This window comes from Hibiscus syriacus, unplaced genomic scaffold (assembly GCF_006381635.1).
Source record: "Hibiscus syriacus cultivar Baekdansim isolate YM2019G1 unplaced genomic scaffold, ASM638163v2 tig00112287_pilon, whole genome shotgun sequence".
Lineage (NCBI taxonomy): Eukaryota > Viridiplantae > Streptophyta > Magnoliopsida > Malvales > Malvaceae > Hibiscus > Hibiscus syriacus.
Window position 1 is genome coordinate 68,028 of NW_024063294.1, and position 21,021 is coordinate 89,048.

Below are 21,021 nucleotides of genomic sequence, written 5' to 3' on the forward strand. Positions count from 1 at the left end.
CACATTCTCTCCATCTCTCTTCTTTCTCTCTCTCTCTTTTAATATAAAAAATATCTTATACAAATATATATTATTGCTATCTTATTAATTTTCTATCTATTTTTTTTAAATGGATAAAAAACCATGCAAATCTCAAGATGTGGAAGTGAGGAAAGGGCCATGGACAATGGAAGAAGATTTGATTCTCATCAACTATATTGCTAATCATGGTGAAGGTGTTTGGAATAATCTTGCTAAAGCTGCTGGTAAACACACACACATATATATATATATAGTTTTAATTTAAGCTTAATTATTTACAACTCTCACGAATCATACTTAAATTTTTCATAGAAGCCCTAACAATATTAAATGAATTGTTTTATTAGGGTTGAAACGTACCGGAAAAAGTTGCCGACTCCGATGGTTGAACTATCTCCGGCCCGATGTGCGTCGAGGCAATATCACCCCCGAAGAACAACTCTTGATCATGGAGCTGCATGCTAAGTGGGGAAATAGGTTAGTTATGATAGTATATTGCTCATCTATATACATATAAATAGTACCTGTTGATCTTCTTCACTACTCGTTGGTGTGTGTTATGAGTTGAAATACAACATTTGAATTTTGATTGTGAGAACAAGAGAAGTGCACTCCTCTAAAGCCTATATATTTCTTGAGGATTTAGCAATGTGGGGTTTGATTTTTTTTCAACCACCAAAATGATTTCTCACGCATGGATTTTCTTTATTCTTTAGTTTTATTTTTATGTGGATGAAATAACTCCTTCGTAAAACTCACCTCAGTTCTTTGAATTTTCTATTGAACATATTTTAATATTATTTTATAACATATATATATAATGTAGGTTCTTGATAAAATAATTTGGTGGATATAATTAAAATTTTAAAAGCCTAAACTAACTCTTAAAAAAAAGAGATTGAATGAGAATTGTTTAAAAATATTAAAAAGAAATTAAATTTTAACAAGAATTTTAAAATTTTGAAAGGGACTAACTTAACTTTTTTTATTTTTTTTATTTTGAGGGGTTAGATACTAGTTTTTCAAAATTTTGAGAGGGACATAAACTCTTCTTATCCCTATTATTAAGGCTTCTTTAGAATACACTAGAAGGTGCGGTAATTTTGATTTTTTTTATAATTAATATAGGGTGCGTACAAGTGGTAGTATTTGTTCTAAAGATTCTTAATAATTTGACAATAAACATTAAATACCCTGCAGTCACTGGTGCTCGAACTTGGAACTTCTAGGAATAACACCAATTCATTTAATCACTGATGTCACTTGGTTCATGCAAGTATAAATTTTAATTAATTAATTTAATTTTAATTTTTTAAGGATATATGAATGTGGGATTCAATATCTCATTTATGTATATAAAATCATTAGTGTGCTAAACAACTATAAAAGTAGTACAGCTAACAGAACGGATTGGAAATTTAAAGGTTTCCATTTTAGACTGAACCTTTCTCAATTGGACACATGTTAAGGGCTTCTTTTGGGAAGATAAAGAAGCATTTAAACTTTGTTGAAGTTGATATGAACCTTATTATTTTGGACTGTTATAAGACACTGTAGGTTTACATTTCAAATTTTATCTGTATGAATGGATTGAATTAAATTATTAATTTGCATTTTAATAAAAAAAATTAATATACTTATGTACATACAGATGGTCAAAAATAGCTAAGCGTCTGCCTGGAAGGACGGATAACGAAATAAAGAATTACTGGAGGACTCGAATCCAGAAACACATCAACAAGCAAGCAGAGATGTGTTCTTCCAATACCAGTAACCCAGAATTACATGATTATCAAGCAAGCACAAGCCAGTTGCCCTGCAATAGTCCTGTCGGTTTTACGGAATCGTACTCCCCGATCTCGTCGTTTAACCACGGCAACATCGAACTGTTTCCCGGCCAACAGCAGCAGCAGATGCAACAACAACAAGAGCAACAACAAGTCATTGATCAATCGAACAATGAAAACTATTGGAGCATGGAGGATATCTGGTCCATGCAGGTGCTTAATGGTGAATAAACAAGAAGATTAATTAATCACATTTCTATGGCAAAATGTTAGGGTTGGTTATAGATGAGGCTGAGATCTGAACTTGGTATTTCTCAATATGTTAATCTGGTTTAAGTATGGCTTGTAATAGGATCTTATATAGCACTACATATATATTTTTATATATTTATATAATATCCACCTATACATACATATACATTATGTATATATACGAGAGCTTTTAGTTAAATACTTTTTTTATAACCATTGATTTCCGATTTATTAATCGATTAATTAATCTGGATCGAATACTGTAAAGGCAAGAGCGACCCTCCCAACTCAGTTTATTAATCTTTTCACGTAAATAAACCAATAAGGTTTCCGGTATTTGATATACCGGCAGTGGAACTTTTCTCTCCATAAGGGGCTTTAATCCAATTCCAGGGACGAAAAAAATGACGAAAGATTATGTGACCAAATATAACAGTAATAAATATGTTTTGTGTGTTTTTTTATCATTTTTTGTAACAAAAAAAATAAAAAGATAAAGATAATAAAGTATTAAAAATGTAAAAATATATTTAAATTTTTAAAAATGATAAAATTTATTAATTTTATATTAAAAATGAAAAGGTGTTATGCCAAAAATAGCCCCCCAACGTTTATTAAAATGATCATTTTGCCCCTATTCTATTTTTTTGAGAGCATTTTGGCCTCCAACGTTTTTTTAGGGCAAAAGCCCCTTAACATTTGACAAAATAATCACTTTGTCCCTTATTTTTTATGTGACATTTTAGCCCTCAACTTTTCATTTTAGGTTAAAAAATGCTCATATTTTGGAATGTTAATAGCTTGTTAACTAATGATTTTCATCTATATAGGGAGTTTTTTGCCCCAAAGTGAAACGTTAGGGGCTAAAATGCTTCAAAAAGAAATAAGAGCCAAAACAACCATTTTAGTAAACTTTGGAGATTATTTTTGATATCATGCCAAATTAAAATAGTTGACTTAAACTTAATAGGTCTGCTAATTTTCCGCTAATCGATTAAATTTGAAAAAAAAAATTCAAGTATAAGAAAAGCTAAAATCGCCTTTATTTTTTAATAAATTCAAATACAAAATATCATTAAATTTATAAGTAATATAAAAATCCAATACAAAAGCTAAACAAAGCATGATACTAATTCAGTTTCATTTACCTAAAAATGAATAGGTACAGACAATACTAATACCGTACTAATTAAGCTTACCAAAACACTTCACCACCCTTGAAAAAAAACCTCACATATATATTCATTATATTATTACATGACATCAACAAAATTAAATGCATGGTTGATGTATGACAATCAAACTTATAATTTACTAAATTATTGATAAAAGACATTTTAATCTTGATTGATATTAGATTACAAGTTCAATCTTAAATAATCTCTCGTGTTTCTTTAAAAATTACTCACTTGATATAATATAAGGTAAACTATACGTTTAGTAACTTAACTGTCACATTGGTTCCGTTTTAGTTATCTAACTATTTTTTTTAAATTATACCTAATGTTTAATTTTGATTTTATTTTGTTCACCCGCCGTTAAAAAATTAATGGTTATGCTGATGTGTCACCGTAAGATAATTTCACGTCATCATTGATTTTTTTTAAAATGACACGTTAACAGTTCTGTTAATTTTTTAATGATGGGTGACCAAAATGAAACCAAAACTTAACGTTAGATATGTTTTGAAAGAAATAGTTTGATGATCAAAACAGAATGAAAATGATAGTTAGAATACTAAACATGCAGTTTACCCTATAATATATGATGTTAACAAGGGATAGAGAGACAAAATCCACGAGTTTACCTAACTAGAGCCGTAGGAACTCGACTCGTCATATCGATATTCCAAGGCAATGACATAAGGAAAATAGACTTCTTCAACTTTGCCTTTTTCACATTTGTTTCCAAATTTGGTGCATTAACCATGCAAAACCCTTCGACGCTCGATGTGAGCCTAACTCTTTGTAGTGTTCGCAACCATCTCTTTCACATGCTCCTCTCCTTACTAATTACAAATTAAATCCCATTATAAGGACGAACGTAAAATTTTATGTTAGAGGTAAATTTTAATGGACGAAAACATATTTTCATAGAAAATACATTAAAAAATCTAAAATATATGATAGTTTTAAATTTTTAAGGGAGCGATTGGCCCCACCTGCCCCTTCGATCCATCCCTGCTATGATCCCACGTCCCTTTGGCTCAACAATATCACCACTTGATAATGTAGCTTCTAAACCTGAATCTTGATCCGAAAATTTTATTCTTAGCCTCTTTTAACTTGAATTTTCAAAGTTTAATTCAGTTAATTCATGCACAACATCATCATACTGTATTTTTTATATTGTTTCAAATTTAATAGATTAAACTTTTTATATGTATACGAAAATACAAGGTTAGGTGTTTGGAATGGCGTTGGATGGGGGAAATTGTACAGTGTGCCGAACTTCAAGTGTTAGCACCAAACTTCTTATCCCAAATAAGTTGGGAAGATGACTTAAGGGACACCATTAAATGGGACTTTGCTAAGGGAAAAAGATTGAAAGAGAGGCAATGAGCTTTCAATTGCTTTCCGAAAATATAAGGAGAAAACTTAAGAGTTTGAATTTGAGCCACTCATTTGATTTTGATCACATGTTTTATGTGTGCCAAATCATGAATGGAGTAAAAGGAAAATTTCCATGTGAAATTTAAGGAAAGAAATCACATGATTTGTCGGCCATGGATATTTATATGAGAATATGATTGATAAAATCAATATATTGTATCTAATTTAAGATAATTTATGTTACGAATAGTGTACGATTAAAGAAACGAGATCGCAAATAAAAGCATATGAATATTATGTAAAAAATCTCAAATGAGAAAAATTACAGGCAGAGAATAGAAATTTTACTATCTTAGCTACAAATACAAGAGAATTTCATAAAAGTACATTAAACTTTATAATCCTAATTGTATGGACACTGAGAGACTGCAAACCACCATAGATTTTACTATCTTAGCTACATATATTTGTATGGACACTGAGAGACTCTGCAACCACCGTAGGTTGTTCTCAATTTATCTTTTTATTAAGTAGATCACGACGTGTTAAATCGGTTCAAATGAAATTTGGGTGATTCGGTTGGTTTTGAGAATATTAAAATTGATATGGTGGAGTTAACGACTAGAAGTTGCAATCTTAAAGTCTAATATGTTGAAGCTTCATTCTTCTCAGGAGTTCTATGGAGTTGAGCATCCACATACCACTTCTTATCTAGGAACATTATTGAGTTTAAATTCTTGACATTAAATTATTTTATTAATTGAGTGTTTAGGCTTTCGATTTGAAAAACATTATATATCGACTCAAATTTTAATTGATAATTAAATTGAATTTTAATGTGATTCTATCAGTTGAAGATTATTTGACAATTAGGTATATTTAGATATGAATTTTTATGGAATAAATATTTCTGGTGGTCAAGTTCCCCCACCCCTATAAATATAGAGTATGTCTCAACCTTTATAATTGTGAGGAATAAATATTGTAGAGAAATGCAATCTTTTTGTGATCACTGCAATTTTTAGAATCTCAATTGCAGAGTGGAATTTTGTAGTATGTTAAAATAGGTGTTAGGATATACCAATTTTTTAGAAATACATATAGATATATATACTAGGTTATGGGAAATAAGAAATTTCATATATTTTTACTATTTACAACCACTATGTTTATAGCATATTATTATTTCTCTCATTCGTGAAGACAAATAAGAACGAACCACATTAAATCTTATTTGATGAGTAATTGATTAAATTACCGACATAAGTTAATATATCCAAATGTTTAAACAATTGCTCTTCTTATTTTCTTTTACCTTCATACTTCTAGTATATTTGTATATAATCTTATATATTGTAATTTAAAATTGAGGGTAACGTAACACCCTATATCCAACTACGTTAGATGACCCGAGTATTTTAAGTGCACGTTAAATTCTGAAGCGAAATGAACAATACAAATCCTAAATCATGTGTACTAAAAGGAAGTAAAACATTATAAAAATTCATCATGCATATCACAGCAGCAAAAAGAGAACCAACATCATTACTCCAAGCAAACAATAAACATGCGTTGTAAATTTATCGAAATTGACATAAAAGATAAAATGGTTATTTCACATAATATATAAATTCATTGAGTTATGATGCCATTAATCATGCCAATATTCATTATTAAACATTAATTCGTTACATACAAAATTTTAGAGAATTTAGACTTCATTTAGGGACCTAATTAAACATACATTTTTTAGGGACTAAAACGTAAAGAAATCAAAATATGCATTCAACCAGAAAACACCAAAATGAATTTTCCATTATGTAATTAAGTATATTAAAGGGTTATAGAACAAATCTCATCCAAATCCATTTTATATTAATTAAGGAATCATATTCTGACTAATTTGAACTTATTCTAATATTTTGGGTCATACTAGTACTTAGGGTATGTAGACACCCATATTCATCCCGGGGTCATTTTGAATTCCAAACACTCGAAATGTCTCATACTCGACTTTCTTTTGCTCCAAGCTTCTTGAAGAGTTACATTATCCAAGTTCTTTATTGACGAGCGATTGGACAAATAAACTACATAAAACAATTTCGGCCCAAAACTCTTTGGGCATATTCTTCTCCTACATCATACTCTTATCCATGTTAAGAATAGTTCTATTTTTTGTTCCACAACTCTATTCTTTTGGCGATCTGGACATCGTCAAAGGACGAATAATTCCACGTGCTTTACAAAAATCATTGAATTCATTGGAACTAAATTTGCCTCATCTATCTGACCTTAATGATTTTAGCTCATACTCACTTTTCCTTTCAACAGGAGTTTTGAAAATTTTAAAAACGGCAAAGGCTTTATATTCATACTTCAAGAAGTAAACTCAAGTCTTTCTATTATAATCATTAATGAAGAGCAAGAAGTATATTTTTATTGAATGATGGTAGAGTGATTGGTCCACATACATATGTATGTACAAGTTGAAGGGGCTCGATTGCTCTCGATGTTGCTTCTTTCGAAAAACTTAATCTTGCTTGCATGTCTAGAAGACATGCCTCACATAATTGGTTAGGGTGACTAATGGTCAAAATTCCATTTACCATATTCTTTTCTCTAAGCATTTTGAATTTAAGCGATTGAATCTCATGTTCCAACACCAAACATCATTTTTCATGCTAATCTTCAAGCACTTTGCATCAATCGTCTTGAGATTTAACAAGAACATTTTATTCTTCGAAATTGCTACTTTAGCAATCAAGTTGGCATACTGATCACTTAGCTATTGACAATAATTCTTCATGTGAATCTCATAACCCCTCAAGAAGTAGTCCCTAAGCTTAAAATATTACTGTTTAGCTTAGACACATAATAAACATCGGTGATAAGTTATGGTTATTATACTTTAGAGAAGCCAATATTATTTATTTCCTCTTAATTTTGACTTTCGAGGAATCTCTAAATGAAACACTGTCTTTAATTTTCTGATCAAGTTCCACAATGGCCTTTTTGTCTTCACACATTTGATTAGTTCCTCCATTGTCAAGGTATGAATTCTTGCATCATTAGTCTCTTTATTCTTGAGTGCTGGAAACAAGGTTAGCTTTTCAACATCTTATTGATCTTAATTGAGATTGACCCTCTCTTATTTCTACTTTTATTTTGGAATTTTCAAGAAAAATGACTGAATATTTAACAATTATAACGTTCAACAGTGGACTTTTAATCCTCATTTCATTTGATCTTTGATAATTAAATCTTCTTCTTCTTCTTCTTGATCTTCCCCAATTTCTTGATGATGAGCTTACATTATTGTTTGTACGATCGTCACAATCACTTTTTCCACATCCTTGTTGCCCATACCTAGACCTCATCCACATCTTCGACCCCTTTTGATTTGTCTTCTCAATTATTTTTCAAAGATACCTTACCTTTGAGGGCATGTTCAGTGGACTCATCTTGTCTTCTATTGAATATGTCTTCTTGAGCTTATAACTCACCCATAACTTGTTCAATAACCATAGAGTCTAAATCTTTTGACTCAACAACACAAATCACATAATCAAACTTAACTAAGAATATTTTTAATCACACAAGCATCTTCTAAAGTCTCTTTGTATCTCTTCATTTGATTGATAATAGCCACCACCCTTGAGTAATAATCCAAAATTGACTTGGATTCCTTCATCCGCAAGGTTTCAAACTCACCTCGCAATACTTGGAGTCAAACCTTCTTCACTATGTCAACTCTTTGGAGAAATTTTGTAAAATCTCTTATATTTTCTTTCTAGTATTGGCATTTGTCACTTTTACAAACATCGAAACATCCAAATATTGATGGATGAGGGTGATAGCTTGTTGGTCCTTCTTCCTTGTCTTTTTGTTAAAGCTTTATTTTATTGATGTGACAATGATGCCTCGTCTTGAGGAGATTCATCATACCATTGTGAGTGATCTGCTAAGCATTTAGTGTCCCAAGTAGAGCCTTCATACAAAGACATCAATTATATCATTTTTTGTCATCTTCTCTTACTATCGAACCAAGCTTTGAATACCACTTTGTTGGAGACATGAAAGTATAATTTGTTGGAGATAGAGGTATAATAACACAATCTTGTTGAGAGGAAGAAAGTATATTAATACACTTGGAATACAATTGCTTTGCTTCATCCTTTCAATCCTTTATATAGGGATTGTATGTAACACCCCAATTTATGGGCTAAAATTAAGAAATTATAAAGTGGTGGATTTAATTTGGTATTTTGAAAGAAACAGTGGGTTAAATTGCAAAATTTTAAAGTTGGCAGACCATTTTATGAAGTGCAGGAAGTTCAGTGGCTAAACTCTTGGTTTAGCCATTTTTAATTATGAGATGTTATAAACCCCCAATCTCATATGTTTCTGGAAATTTTTCCCTCTCTCGTCAACCCCACTTTCAACTCTGATCTACTCGCCGTCCGACCTCCGATCGAAGAGCCGAAACCACCATCGTGTTCGTTGTCAACCGAGGAACAAAACCCCTTAAACCTTTCATCGTGAATCGTCGACGTTCGTCGTTAATTTCAGTCGGAAGTACCGTCGGTAATAACTCAATTTTAGTTGGTTTTTCATCGATTCACGACGATCAGGTCATCCATTTACGACACCTCCCGCACCATCGTGTTCATTGCATCGTTTCGAGTCCGCCGATGTCATCTTTGGTCTCCGTTGAGGGCGGCGTGTGAGGAGGTGAAGCGGTCAAAGTTTACGATATCAAGGCACTGTTCACGCGCCCCCACGCGCCGCCACTGCGCGTAGGGAAGACAAAAGTGATCGGTTTGACCGGTTTTGGTGCATAGTTGACCGGTTTGACTGGTCATAACCCGACCCGACCCGTTGACCCGTTGACCGACATTGACCACTGTTGACCAAAACTTTGACTGGCTTTTACCGGGCATTAAACGACCTTTGACTTTGACCGAGTATACCTATCCTGACATTTTCCGACGTTCCAAATCCGATTCCGCTGTATGTTTTTCAAAATTCGAACCCGAAGGCCTCTAAATTGCCAGTTAAACACGTTGACTTTGATTTTGACGAAAATTCCAAATTTTTGAAAAGTCATATTTTATGCTTTCGACGTCCTAAATCCGAAGTCCGTTTCGCCAAATTTGAACCCGGTAAGCTATTTTTCACTTATTTATCACCCGATTCGATCTGTTTATCGTAATTAAGCTCCATTTTTTATATAATTTATGTTGATATGTATCTGAGGAATTATTGGAAGTTAAATTGAAGATCAAAGACGTTCGAATGGAATTTTTATGGTCGGTCAGTATTGCACGAAAATCGAGATAATACTTTACTACCTCTTTATACTTTATAGAACATGTTAGTATTGGTAAATGCATGAATGAAAATGTTTGGTCTCGTATGTATAATTAATGAAGATCTACACTAGATACGAATACGATAGAAAGTAGGTAACTGAATATGGCTCAGATTACTATTATAAGAAATTGGAGGACAGTTGGAATTAAATTACAAGTTCTTGAATTAAGTGATAAAAGAATCAACCATGGATATGTAGATTATAATTTATCTCATTAAATGTACTTAGATGATAAATTATGAGAATATTTCGATTATGTAAAATTACGAAATTAACCTTATGTTGGAAAATGACAAGAATTGTCCCTGGAAGTGGATTAATAAATCTGAAAAGAATTATTGATCTGCTAAAACTATTGATGTGCATAAGAAATGTTAGTTTTACTTGAAAATTATGGATAACCGGTTTTTAACCCCAAGAAGGTTTATACTAGATACTAGAAGTCTTTTAAGGAATCATTTCAAGATCAAATCGAGGAAGCAATTAATCATAGGATCTCTATATTATATTATTTTCATTAAGAGCTAATATCGAAATTATCTGGTTAAGAAATTACGAAAATACCCTTGAGAGGTAAAATAGTCAGAGTTGACCCTGAAGGAGAAAACACTTTGAGGATTTGTACTTAACTCGATTAAGTACAAATTTAATTATTAATATTCTGTCTTTGTAAAGAAAAATTCATAATATTGCATTTGTAAAATCCGAGAAGGCACTTGACCCGAAAATATCCGAGTTATGAGTAAATACCTGAAGAACAATTTATCGGAGGGTGCACTTTTATCAGAATTGTTCGAACGGACTGGAATAGATGATAAATTGGAATTAAATAATAAGACCGGATGGAGGAAAAAGATTGAAATACTGTGGATTTGTAAATGACCAAATTACCCCTGTAATGAAAATGACCCAAGAATATCACCAAGCTCAGGAATGATGGGATATCCTTGAGCTCTGTTATGATTGGAATAAAACTGAAAACCAAAATGACCAAAATACCCTTATGGCCTATATTAAGTAAATGTCTTGGATTAATTAAGGAAGAGAAAATAACCTCAGTGACCAAAAATGCCTTATAATATACGATTTTAACCAACTTTTTTGGATTTGCCAAAATGACCAACTAAATCGCAATACGATCGATAATTCGCAACGCAATCTCCGGCATCGCAAATCAGTTTCTAGATTCGCAACGCGATTCTGACTATCGCATTACGATTTTCCAAATTCGCGTTGCGATTTTCTGACTATCGCAACGCGATTCTGACTATCGCAACGAGATTTTGACTATCGCAACGCGATTCTGACAATCGCAACGCGATGCTGACTATCGCAATGCGATTTTCAAAGCGCCATTATTATCGCAACGCGTTTTTTTTTCAAATTCCAAACACGAATATTAATATATCGGAACACTGAATCGTCCACAGTATATCTCGTAATCGCAACTCATAACCTAAAACCCTAAATCACAACTCAGTCTCATCTACATCTCTCACTAGTTAAGGCGACATCCATCCCCATCTCCGACGAAATCAGTCCCCATCTCTGGCGAAATTCGTCTATCTCCATCTCTCAGAGCCACCCTCACAATCATTCATGGTCAGAAATGGAAAATCAACCAAATCAACCACCGAGGGTTAGTTTTTTTAATTATTTTTATTTTGAATTTTTTGCATTATTATTAGGTTTTTCATATTGAAATTGATGATAAGTTTACTGGTAATTTCAATAATAGATTAAACATTTCATTTAGATTGCTTATTAAATTCATTCGATTGCTGCCAATACTGCTAAACTGTTTAGTCTTTAAACCCTGTGAATTTAGTATTTGTCTTTGTTTTGTCTTTTGGTTGAAGTAATGCAATCCATTCAAGTTTCAATTTTAGTATTTGAAACCGAGAATCGCAACGCGAAATGAAAATTGCAACGACAGAATCGTAATGCGATTTTAATTTTGCGTTGCGATTTTCATTTCGCGTTGTGATAGTCAAATTTGTGTTGCGATAGTCATTTTCGTGTTGCAATTTTAAGTTTCAGAAACTATTCTTCTTTTGAAAATTGAAACTTGAATGAATTGAATTACTTCAACAAAAAAACAAAGACAAATACTAAATTCACAGTGTTGCAAATTTAAGTTTGAAGAATAAACTACTACTCTTTATGTTTATTGTTCTTGGTATATCTTCGCAGTGTAGTTTTTGGTATATCTAACTTGGTATGTTTATTGTTTTTATAGCACTTTTATTCGGCTCAATTTACCTTAAGAAATAAAGTAAGCCTGGCCAAAACAATTGCGTCGAAGCTTTCACCTGCACAAAGAAAAATATTTGAGGATACTTGCTTCGGGCCATGGCTGAAAGTACAACATCCGGGTGGAGATGCTATGTTGACCCATCTGTTTCTTCAAACCATGACTAGCGATCTACCAGAGACTATACAACGTTGTGATGAAGAGATATGGTTTGATTTTCTACCGGCGTATACGTGTTTTGGGCGGGAGGAGTTTTGCTTAATCACCGGTCTACGCTTCGGACACGATGATGTAGGTCGGTACACTAGACATATTACCCGCCTATCACGGTTATCCCGGGTTTTTCCTGAGCTGTCAATGGAGAAGCCAAATTTACACGTGGAAGACTTGACGAGATTATTGAATAAGAAAAATGGTTTTACTCGGATGGATGACGTCGATGTTGTCCGAGTATGCCTTCTAATACTTTTACATGCCGGCTTTTTAGGCAGAGATGCCAGACAACCTATTCCTAATGATCTAATTAAATTGGTAGAGGGCCTAAATGCATAGAACCTGTTTCCGTGGGGTTCGTATCTATGGAAAGCTACATGGAATAAGTTGTCGTCTGCCTTTGATGATCGAAAAAGTTTGTGTGGCGATGGTTCCAAATGCACTTTGTCAGGCTTTATTTGGGCCTTTAAGGTAAGAATTTTTATATAATGTTTCCAAAATTATAATTAATTATTTAACAATTACTAATGTTTGTTATTATATTGTTTGTAGATTTGGATATTTGAGGTCTTTCTCGCCATGCAGACATATGCATTAAAAACTTCTAATGATATTCCTACGGCTATTTCCTGGAAGAGGAAATGAACCTTGCAGCAATGGGAAGATTTACTACCGTATACGACAATAAATAATGTAAGTTAACACAAATACTACCATATGTTTATAAACAAGTTATTACTAGTACATGTTTAACTTTGTTTGAGCTTTTATATTGTTAGGAGGCCAACACTCCATTACAAAGACTGACACCCATGGAAGCTAAGCTTGCCACTGATTAGTGGTAAGCTAGTAAGCATTTTTTTGATGGCACGGATGATGAGCAGCCTCCACTTCGAGAGACATCACCTCACCCAGAGCCATCACCTGATCGACCCGACTATACACCTCCACAACGAGAGCCATCACCTATTCTGTCACATCATCGAGCCTCTTCTCCACCATCACCTCATGATAGGCGATCGGCAAAGATGCCACAACCTTTATCTCCCTGTTCTCCACCTCCACCTCCACGGGATGAGTTAGGGGAGTTACGTGATGAAGTCAATGCATTGCATGAGGAGGTCGGTACTTTACGCGATGACAATGGTGCATGGCATGTTGAGATGTCTACTTTACGTGGTGAGGTAGCCGCTCTACGTGAGATGGTAACATCGTTGCAGAATGAGGTTCATACTCTACGCAACGAGGTAAGTTTAATATTTTTCATATTTAACTTGATGATAAATTTACTCGTAATTTCACTTAGATTAACCATTTCACTTAGATTAACCATTTCACTTAGATTGCTTAGAAAATTCATTTGGTTGCTGCCAATACTGCTAAACTATTTATTCTTTAACCCTGTGAAGTTAGTATTTGTTTTTGGTTGTCTTTTGGTTGAAGTAATACAATCCATTCAAGTTTCAATTTGCAGAAGAAGAATAGTTTACTTTCGCAACGCGAAAAGACTATCGCAACGCAAAAATGACTATCGCAACGGGAATTTGACTATCGCAACAAAAGAATCGCAATGCGAAATGAAAATCGCATTGTGATTCTCTCGTTGCGATAGTCAAATTCGCGTTCGCAACGCGAAAATGACTATCACAACGTGAAAATGAATATCGCAACGCGAATTTGACTATCACAACGAAAGAATCACAATGCGAAATGAAAATCGCATTGCGATCCTCTCGTTGCGATAGTCAAATTCACGTTACGATAGTCATTTTCGCGTTGCAATTTTAAGTTTCAGATTCTATTCTTCTTCTGCAAATTGAAACTTGAATGAATTGCATTACTTCAACCAAAAGACAAAGACAAATACTAACTTCACAATGTTGAAAATTTAAGTTTCAAGAATAAACTACTACTCTTTATGTTGTCATTGAACCTGCACTAAACCTATATGTTGTCCTTTTAAATGTTTATATAAGTGATTACTTCTGGAATGTTATCTGATGCATTTTGTGAACAATGATAGAATAATGACTTGGGTGAATACCGTGCAAGTTTGAAATATATTGTCTTTGTTTTCACTGTTTAATATCATGTCTGTTTATTTACTGATTTATGTATTAATTTATTTTTAGCGGCCCGCTAAGGTGGATGCTCTACGTCGAGTTTTTCTTGCAAGACGGAGTTCACTATTCAGACGGCGTGCACGTGCCATTACGTCTCCGTTCACCCCAATAGTGCGAAGAATCCGTAAGAAAAAGCCCGACTCACCTGTCATCGTTCAAGAGGCCTCCCCTATCATTCAAGAGGCCCCTATCATCCCTCAAGAGTCCCCTCCCACCGTTCAAGAGGCCACTGTCATCGTTGAAGAGGTCACTCCCAATATTATAGAGCCCGATTCACATGGCGTAATATATCGAATTATTGAGAAACCCCCTCATGTGCCGGACATGATGGATAACTATTGACTTTCGTATAAGTTACCGGCCAGTACCATTCCGACAGATGAAGTGGAGAGGAAACAACTACCGAAAACAATTCTGGATAATACCCTTTGGGCTAAGACCGCAGTTGATTTTTATCTACATGAGCGGAGCCAAGGGTTTTACGCTGACATATACAAACCTAACGATGATATACATTTGTTGATTGAACAATCTTGGTGGGGTGTGTTATTAGGGGTTGAAGACAGTGGCTATTTCGATGGGGGGTAAGTCTTATATTTCTTCTTATATTTCATTTTGATTAATTTTTTTAAATTTATGTAATTCACTAATATATGTTTTTTTTTGTAAAACAACATATTGATGCATGGGTGTCACGTCTTCTAATAGTAAGGAAATTGAAGAAAAATAAAAAAAATATGCGATATACAATTATGCCGACGTCTTTTCACGTAGTTCACTTGAAGAATCAATGACATGAATCATATGTGTTGGCTAATGGACAAGCTAAACTTTATCCTGTATGGTGGGAGGTCGATAAGGTTAGTATTTATTTGTTTATATATTTTAAAGGTGTTCATAAATAAGTGCGCAATTTGAATTATTACATTTCGATGTAGGTGTTTATCCCTGTTTTGGAACGTACTCATTGGCTTCTCATCAAGCTTCAGCTCCCATCCCTAAAGACAATAGTATATGACAACATGATAAATTACATATCATTGTCTGATTTGAGAGATATTATTAAGGGATGGAGCTCTCATTTGGCTAAATTCTTGGATGCGATTAATTATTGGACTTATTCTGGAAATAAGAAGCCAAAGAAGTTCAATGTTACAGTTATCAGAGACGAGACCGCACCACAACAAACGTCGGAAGTCAGAGGGGATTGTGGTCCTCTCGTATGCATGTTCTTGGAGCGTTTGAGGACAGGAAGTACACAGTTTCTACCTCCCACCGATAGAGATAGAGGTGCAGTAGGCATGGGGTTTCGGTATTTTATGGCTAAAGCGATATATGTGAGACGCTGCCTACCTACATCCGCGTTATGGAAGTGTCCATAAACAATTTGTAAGTCAAATGCAAGTGTTGTTAAGTACCTAGAATTCAATAATAATTTGTTATTTGTTGGTTTTAGATGTGTAGAAAGTGTTATTTGAGCAAATGTTTGGTTTCTGCAGGTTAATCCTGGAGTGAACTGCGTTAAATTGATGTATGGGTGCATAAACAACTGTCTAGGGTACACTTTTTTTTTATTATTTAATTGATTCTTAAAAGTCTGATTTGTTTAATTGATGAGGAAAATAAGAATTATTATCATTTTTTGCTTGTTTAATTGATTTATAAAAATTGATTTGTAAAAGTTGATTTGTTTAATATTGATGTGTAAATAATTCTTATTTGTGCTTGTTTAATTGATTGAAATGTAAAAGTTGATTTGTTGATTTCAATATGCATCATATTGAAGGCAAAAGACCTGTTGGAGGTACACTTTCGCAACGCTAAACTCAAAATCGCAATGCGAAAGCCAAAATCGCAACGCGAAGTCAATTCGCGTTGCGATAGTCTAATACGCTTTGCGATTTTCTCGTTGCGATAGTCAAATACCCGTTGCGATAATCAAATTCGCGTTGCGATAGTCAAATTCGTGTTGCGATAGTCAAATTCGCGTTGCGATTTTCTCGTTGCGATAGTCAAATACCCGTTGCGATAATCAAATTCACGTTGCGATTTTTGAGTTGCGATAATCAAATTCGCGTTGCGATAGTCAAATTCGCGTTGCGATATTCAAATGAATGTGTAATAAGTGATAACAACTGAACATATCATAGCAATGTTCAAACTCAAGTTACTAATACATGCCTAACTAAAAATGTTAAAAGTTTACACATAAAATACACATAATAGTCAAATTCGCGTTGCGATATTCAAATGAATGTGTAATAAGTGATAACAACTGAATAGATCATAGCAATGTTCAAACTCAAGTTACTAATACATGCCTAACTGAAAATGTTAAAAGTTTACACATAATACAATGTTTGCATTTAAAAATCACCTAAGTTAATAGTCCCAAAAGGTGAAGCCGGTTGTGATTTGGATTTTGATTTTGATTGCGATTTTGATTGCCTTTTTCTTTACACCATATGAGCTTTGGATTTTGAGGAGGATCCATATTTTGGTAGAGGAAAAGATGATTGTGATAACACTGGTGATCCATATGTCAACCTTGTATGACCACTTTCCTTGCACCGACTACATGTCGATCTCTTCTTCTCTTCACCCTTAGACGGTATACGATCGTGAATTTTTGGTCGGCCAGGTAGCCTTCTGTCTATTGCTGGTGGCAAAACTATTTGTAAGTCATCTGGTATATCCCACTCAGAAGGATGTGGAATAGGGTAGATAATCTCGGCATAAGTCTGTCGATATACTTCTGTAGTGTAGCAATCCATAGCGTATGCGCTTGAATCATCTTGGTTTAAATGAAGAGCAACTTTTATAACATGCCCACACGGATAACCAGATGTTTTCCATTTCATACAACTACACGTCTTTGCATTTAGATCGACAAGCCCATTTAAGTTATTATCCAGTACTTCAAACAAAGTGTTTGAACATGGTTCAACTCTCCATGACGTTGACTTCACAACACGTTTTGTTATCTTTTTTTCAGTCCATGGTGTAACACGATTTTCCAATGTTCCTGTAAATTTAAATAAATAATACTTAGTAAAATATATGATAAGTTACGAATTTAAAGAAATAATACATGCATGGTTTCTTTTATTGTAGTACCACTGTTGAATAGAGGCTCGAAAAAACTCCATTAACATAGTAATGGGTAATTTCTGGGAATGACGACTTAGAGCATTGATTGATTCTGCACTATTAGACGTCATGAAACCATATCTTGCTCCAAGTTGATGTACTCTTGACCATCTTTCAAACCCGACATCTTCTAGTGTTTGAGCACACTGAGGCAAAACACGTCTTAAACAATTTATATGCTTATTAAAATCCACTTCCCGATAAGCTTTTACAGCATTTCAGTATGTCCATTTGTGATTTTTTATACCAGCAGACCTTGATTTTAGATTTCTATATAAATGAACACCACAATGTCCATGAAAAGCATCTGGGAAACACCTTCTAACAGCGTTGTCAATTGAGTTTGCCCTATCGGATATGATTGTCAAATTGCTAATAGGACCTATGCAATCCCTAAGATGCCCCATAAACTATGTCCATGAATCAAAGGTTTCAGATTTGCCAACCCTGTAAGCTATTGGCAGTATCCCATTGTTAGCATCCATGGCTACTGCTAATAAGTTTACTCCAAGGTATCGACCTTTTAAATGTGCTCCGTCAACTATAATAACTGGGCGTATGAAAGTAATAAATGAACGAATCTACAAAATCATATACACAAGAAATATAATCATTTAAATGTGAAATGCATGTAACTAACAAAAATGAGTCAACAAAATTATATTGATTTACTAACCGCAACACCAATGGCGATAAACAGCAACTCAAAGCGTCCATCTCTATCTGTTTTGATATGAGTTACTGACCCAGGATTGTTCAGCTTTAAATTGTAACAATAAGCCGGTAGTTGGGCAAACGATGCTTCTGGCGACCCCCTCAACAATTCCAAGGCATAACATTTGGCTCTCCAAGCTTGAGAATATGAGATACTAATCTTGAACCAAGCATTTATGTCAGTCATAATTTTATGTCCCCGATATACCCTACCATTCAAAAACATTAACTCAACCAGAAAACCACCCAACACCTTTTTGTTTGCCTGTCTATGGTGAGGAAAAACTTGGGTTCTTGAACATGTATGTTTATCAATAAAAGTCATAACTTGAAACATTTCGCAATCTTTTATCTTCTTTGCAATCATACGCCACATACAGTTTTTGTCAATCATACACCTTATTTCGAAACGATCTTTGCTTGATTTGTTAACTTTTAGTTTATAGCCATCTTCCACACATTTCGTATACAAAGCTATCTTCAAGTCTTCCTTTGTATCAAAACAATCATCTTTCTTGATACGAATAATTTTTGTGTAACAATCAACTGCTATTTTTACCAACTCTTTTTCCGGTATCTGAAGTAATTCTGGCATATTTTCAGTTATACTCCCGTGGCATTTCTTCGGGGACTTTTCTTCAGGGATTTCTTCTTCTTTTTCTTCTTCAGGGTTATATGAATTACAGAATGGATGTTCAACATGTTCATTTACAGTCGTAACTTCCTCCTCATTATCATCAACAACATCTTCCTCGGCAACGGCTGTTTCATCATCAAAATTTGGGTATTGACCAATATCAAAATCATTACACGCAGGGTCTGTTTCTTCTTCTGAAACATCATCAAAATCTGAGTATTGACCAAGATCAAAGTCCGGGTATTGACCAAGATCAAATTTCGAATACTGACTAATACTCACAATTTTTTCTGTTGGCTCATCATCGTTTAACTGGTTAATACGAAAATCGGAATTTGGTGCTGAAAGTTGATTGTGATTGGATTAGGGAAATGTTGTGGGTTTTGAGATTGTGTTTGGTATTGGAAATGTGGTGAAACAAAATTTGCTTGGTGATGAAATTGTGGTGGAACCATTAAATTTTGAGCACCATAAACTGGGGTTGAAAAACTTAGTTGATTACTACCTGCTACTGACCCAACTTCACTACTTCTAGGTTCAACAACATACAATGTAACATCATCTTGCGAAACACTAATGTAAGAAATGAATCGTTCAACATCTTCATTGTCGGTTAACAAATAAACTTTACCTTTTCTCTGATAAGATAGCCTAAATCCACTTAAGGGCTCTAAATTCAATTTATTTGCAACACGTAACATTAGAGTTTCATAAGTTAACTTTTTTAATGACAGTTTTAGTTGAAGATTCATGGGTAAAGGCATATATTGTAAAACACCATGAACATTCTCCCATGACCCTCCAAAACACAAATCTATCCAAACATGATCAACATTAGATGATTTCATTATTGTAAATTAATTTACTAAACAAACGAGCTGCGAAACTAAAACATGTTACCGGATGGGGAAGGATCTCGTTGGATATAGGAACAGATGTCGCCAGAGAGAGTGATAGATGGAGATGGAATGAGTTGCGATTTAGGGATTTAGGTTATGAGTTGCTTCTACTGCGTAGTTATATACCCAAAACATTTGTGTTGCGAAACTAAAACCTATTGCGAATTTGAAATTCAGTGTTGCGATAGTCAGAATCGCGTTGCGATAGTCAGAATCGTGTTGCGATAGTCAGAATCGCGTTGCGATAGTCATAATCGCGTTGCGATTTACATATTCGCATTGCGATAGTCAGAAAATCACAACGCGAATTTGGAAAAATCGCAATGCGATAGTCAGAATGCGTTGCGAATCTGGAAACTGATTTGCGATATCGGAGATCGCGTTGCGAATTATCGATCGCATTGCGATTTAGTTGGTCATTTTGGCAAATCCAAAAAAAGTTGGTTAAAATCGTATATTATAAGGCCATTTTTTGTCACTGAGGTTATTTTCTCATTAAGGAATCCAAGTAAGCATAGGTATTGGACTACCTTTAAAGGTAATGGAAAATAGTTTAAGTGAGTAGATCAACCCTAAAGCTATGTCAATACCTGAATGGCATAGATATTACTGGAACATGTATTCGTCTTCTCAAGTTTGGCTCGATGATAAATTTTGGAAGTATTCAGCTCAGCTCTAGATCGTATTCAGTACTAAGAATTGGACGTTTGTTCGACAAATCAACCACGAAGCCAAATTGAATGGAATGAAAGTACAACATGTATCTGAAATTCAGGAACGTTTGAATTACTCTGGAAAATCCTGAAGTAACTAGAATGGACATGACTGCTAAATGAACTAGGTAACCTCAATGACTGAGAATTTAATAAGTGATTTGGATAAGTCTGGAAACTCTGATGAGTTTACGTAGTATACAATTACAATGGGTTATGAACAAATTAATCAAGTACGTCAGCATTTCATGATATTGTGGAAGCGTGGAAATGAAATAAAGACATTGGAAGATTTATTCAGCGATGATTCCGAAAATGGTATACGACAAGAA

General features: G+C 34.0%; 1 protein-coding gene and 1 long non-coding RNA gene across 3 annotated transcripts; one reads left to right on the forward strand and one right to left on the reverse strand.

Annotated features, from left to right (window-relative positions):
- The first annotated feature begins 37 nt into the window (after window positions 1-37).
- LOC120177391 (MYB-like transcription factor EOBII) lies at window positions 38-8,417 on the forward strand. Of its 2 annotated transcripts, XR_005521408.1 has the most exons (4): window positions 38-245; window positions 369-498; window positions 1,673-2,153; window positions 8,407-8,417. XR_005521408.1 is itself a non-coding variant. In XM_039183557.1 (3 exons), the coding sequence occupies exons 1-3, from the start codon at window positions 110-112 to the stop codon at window positions 2,037-2,039; spliced, it is 633 nt and encodes a 210-aa protein (XP_039039488.1). In that variant the 5' UTR covers window positions 38-109; the 3' UTR covers window positions 2,040-2,237. The 2 variants fall into 2 exon arrangements, 1 of the variants encoding a protein (XP_039039488.1); XM_039183557.1 differs by lacking the exon at window positions 8,407-8,417 and having other exon boundaries at window positions 1,673-2,237.
- On the reverse strand, window positions 328-15,547 carry LOC120177392. The gene is made up of 3 exons (XR_005521409.1): window positions 15,537-15,547; window positions 546-564; window positions 328-482 (listed from the first exon to the last, which is right to left on the reverse strand). It is a non-coding gene; the product is annotated as an uncharacterized LOC120177392 (long non-coding RNA).
- Between the last annotated feature and the right edge of the window lie 5,474 nt (window positions 15,548-21,021).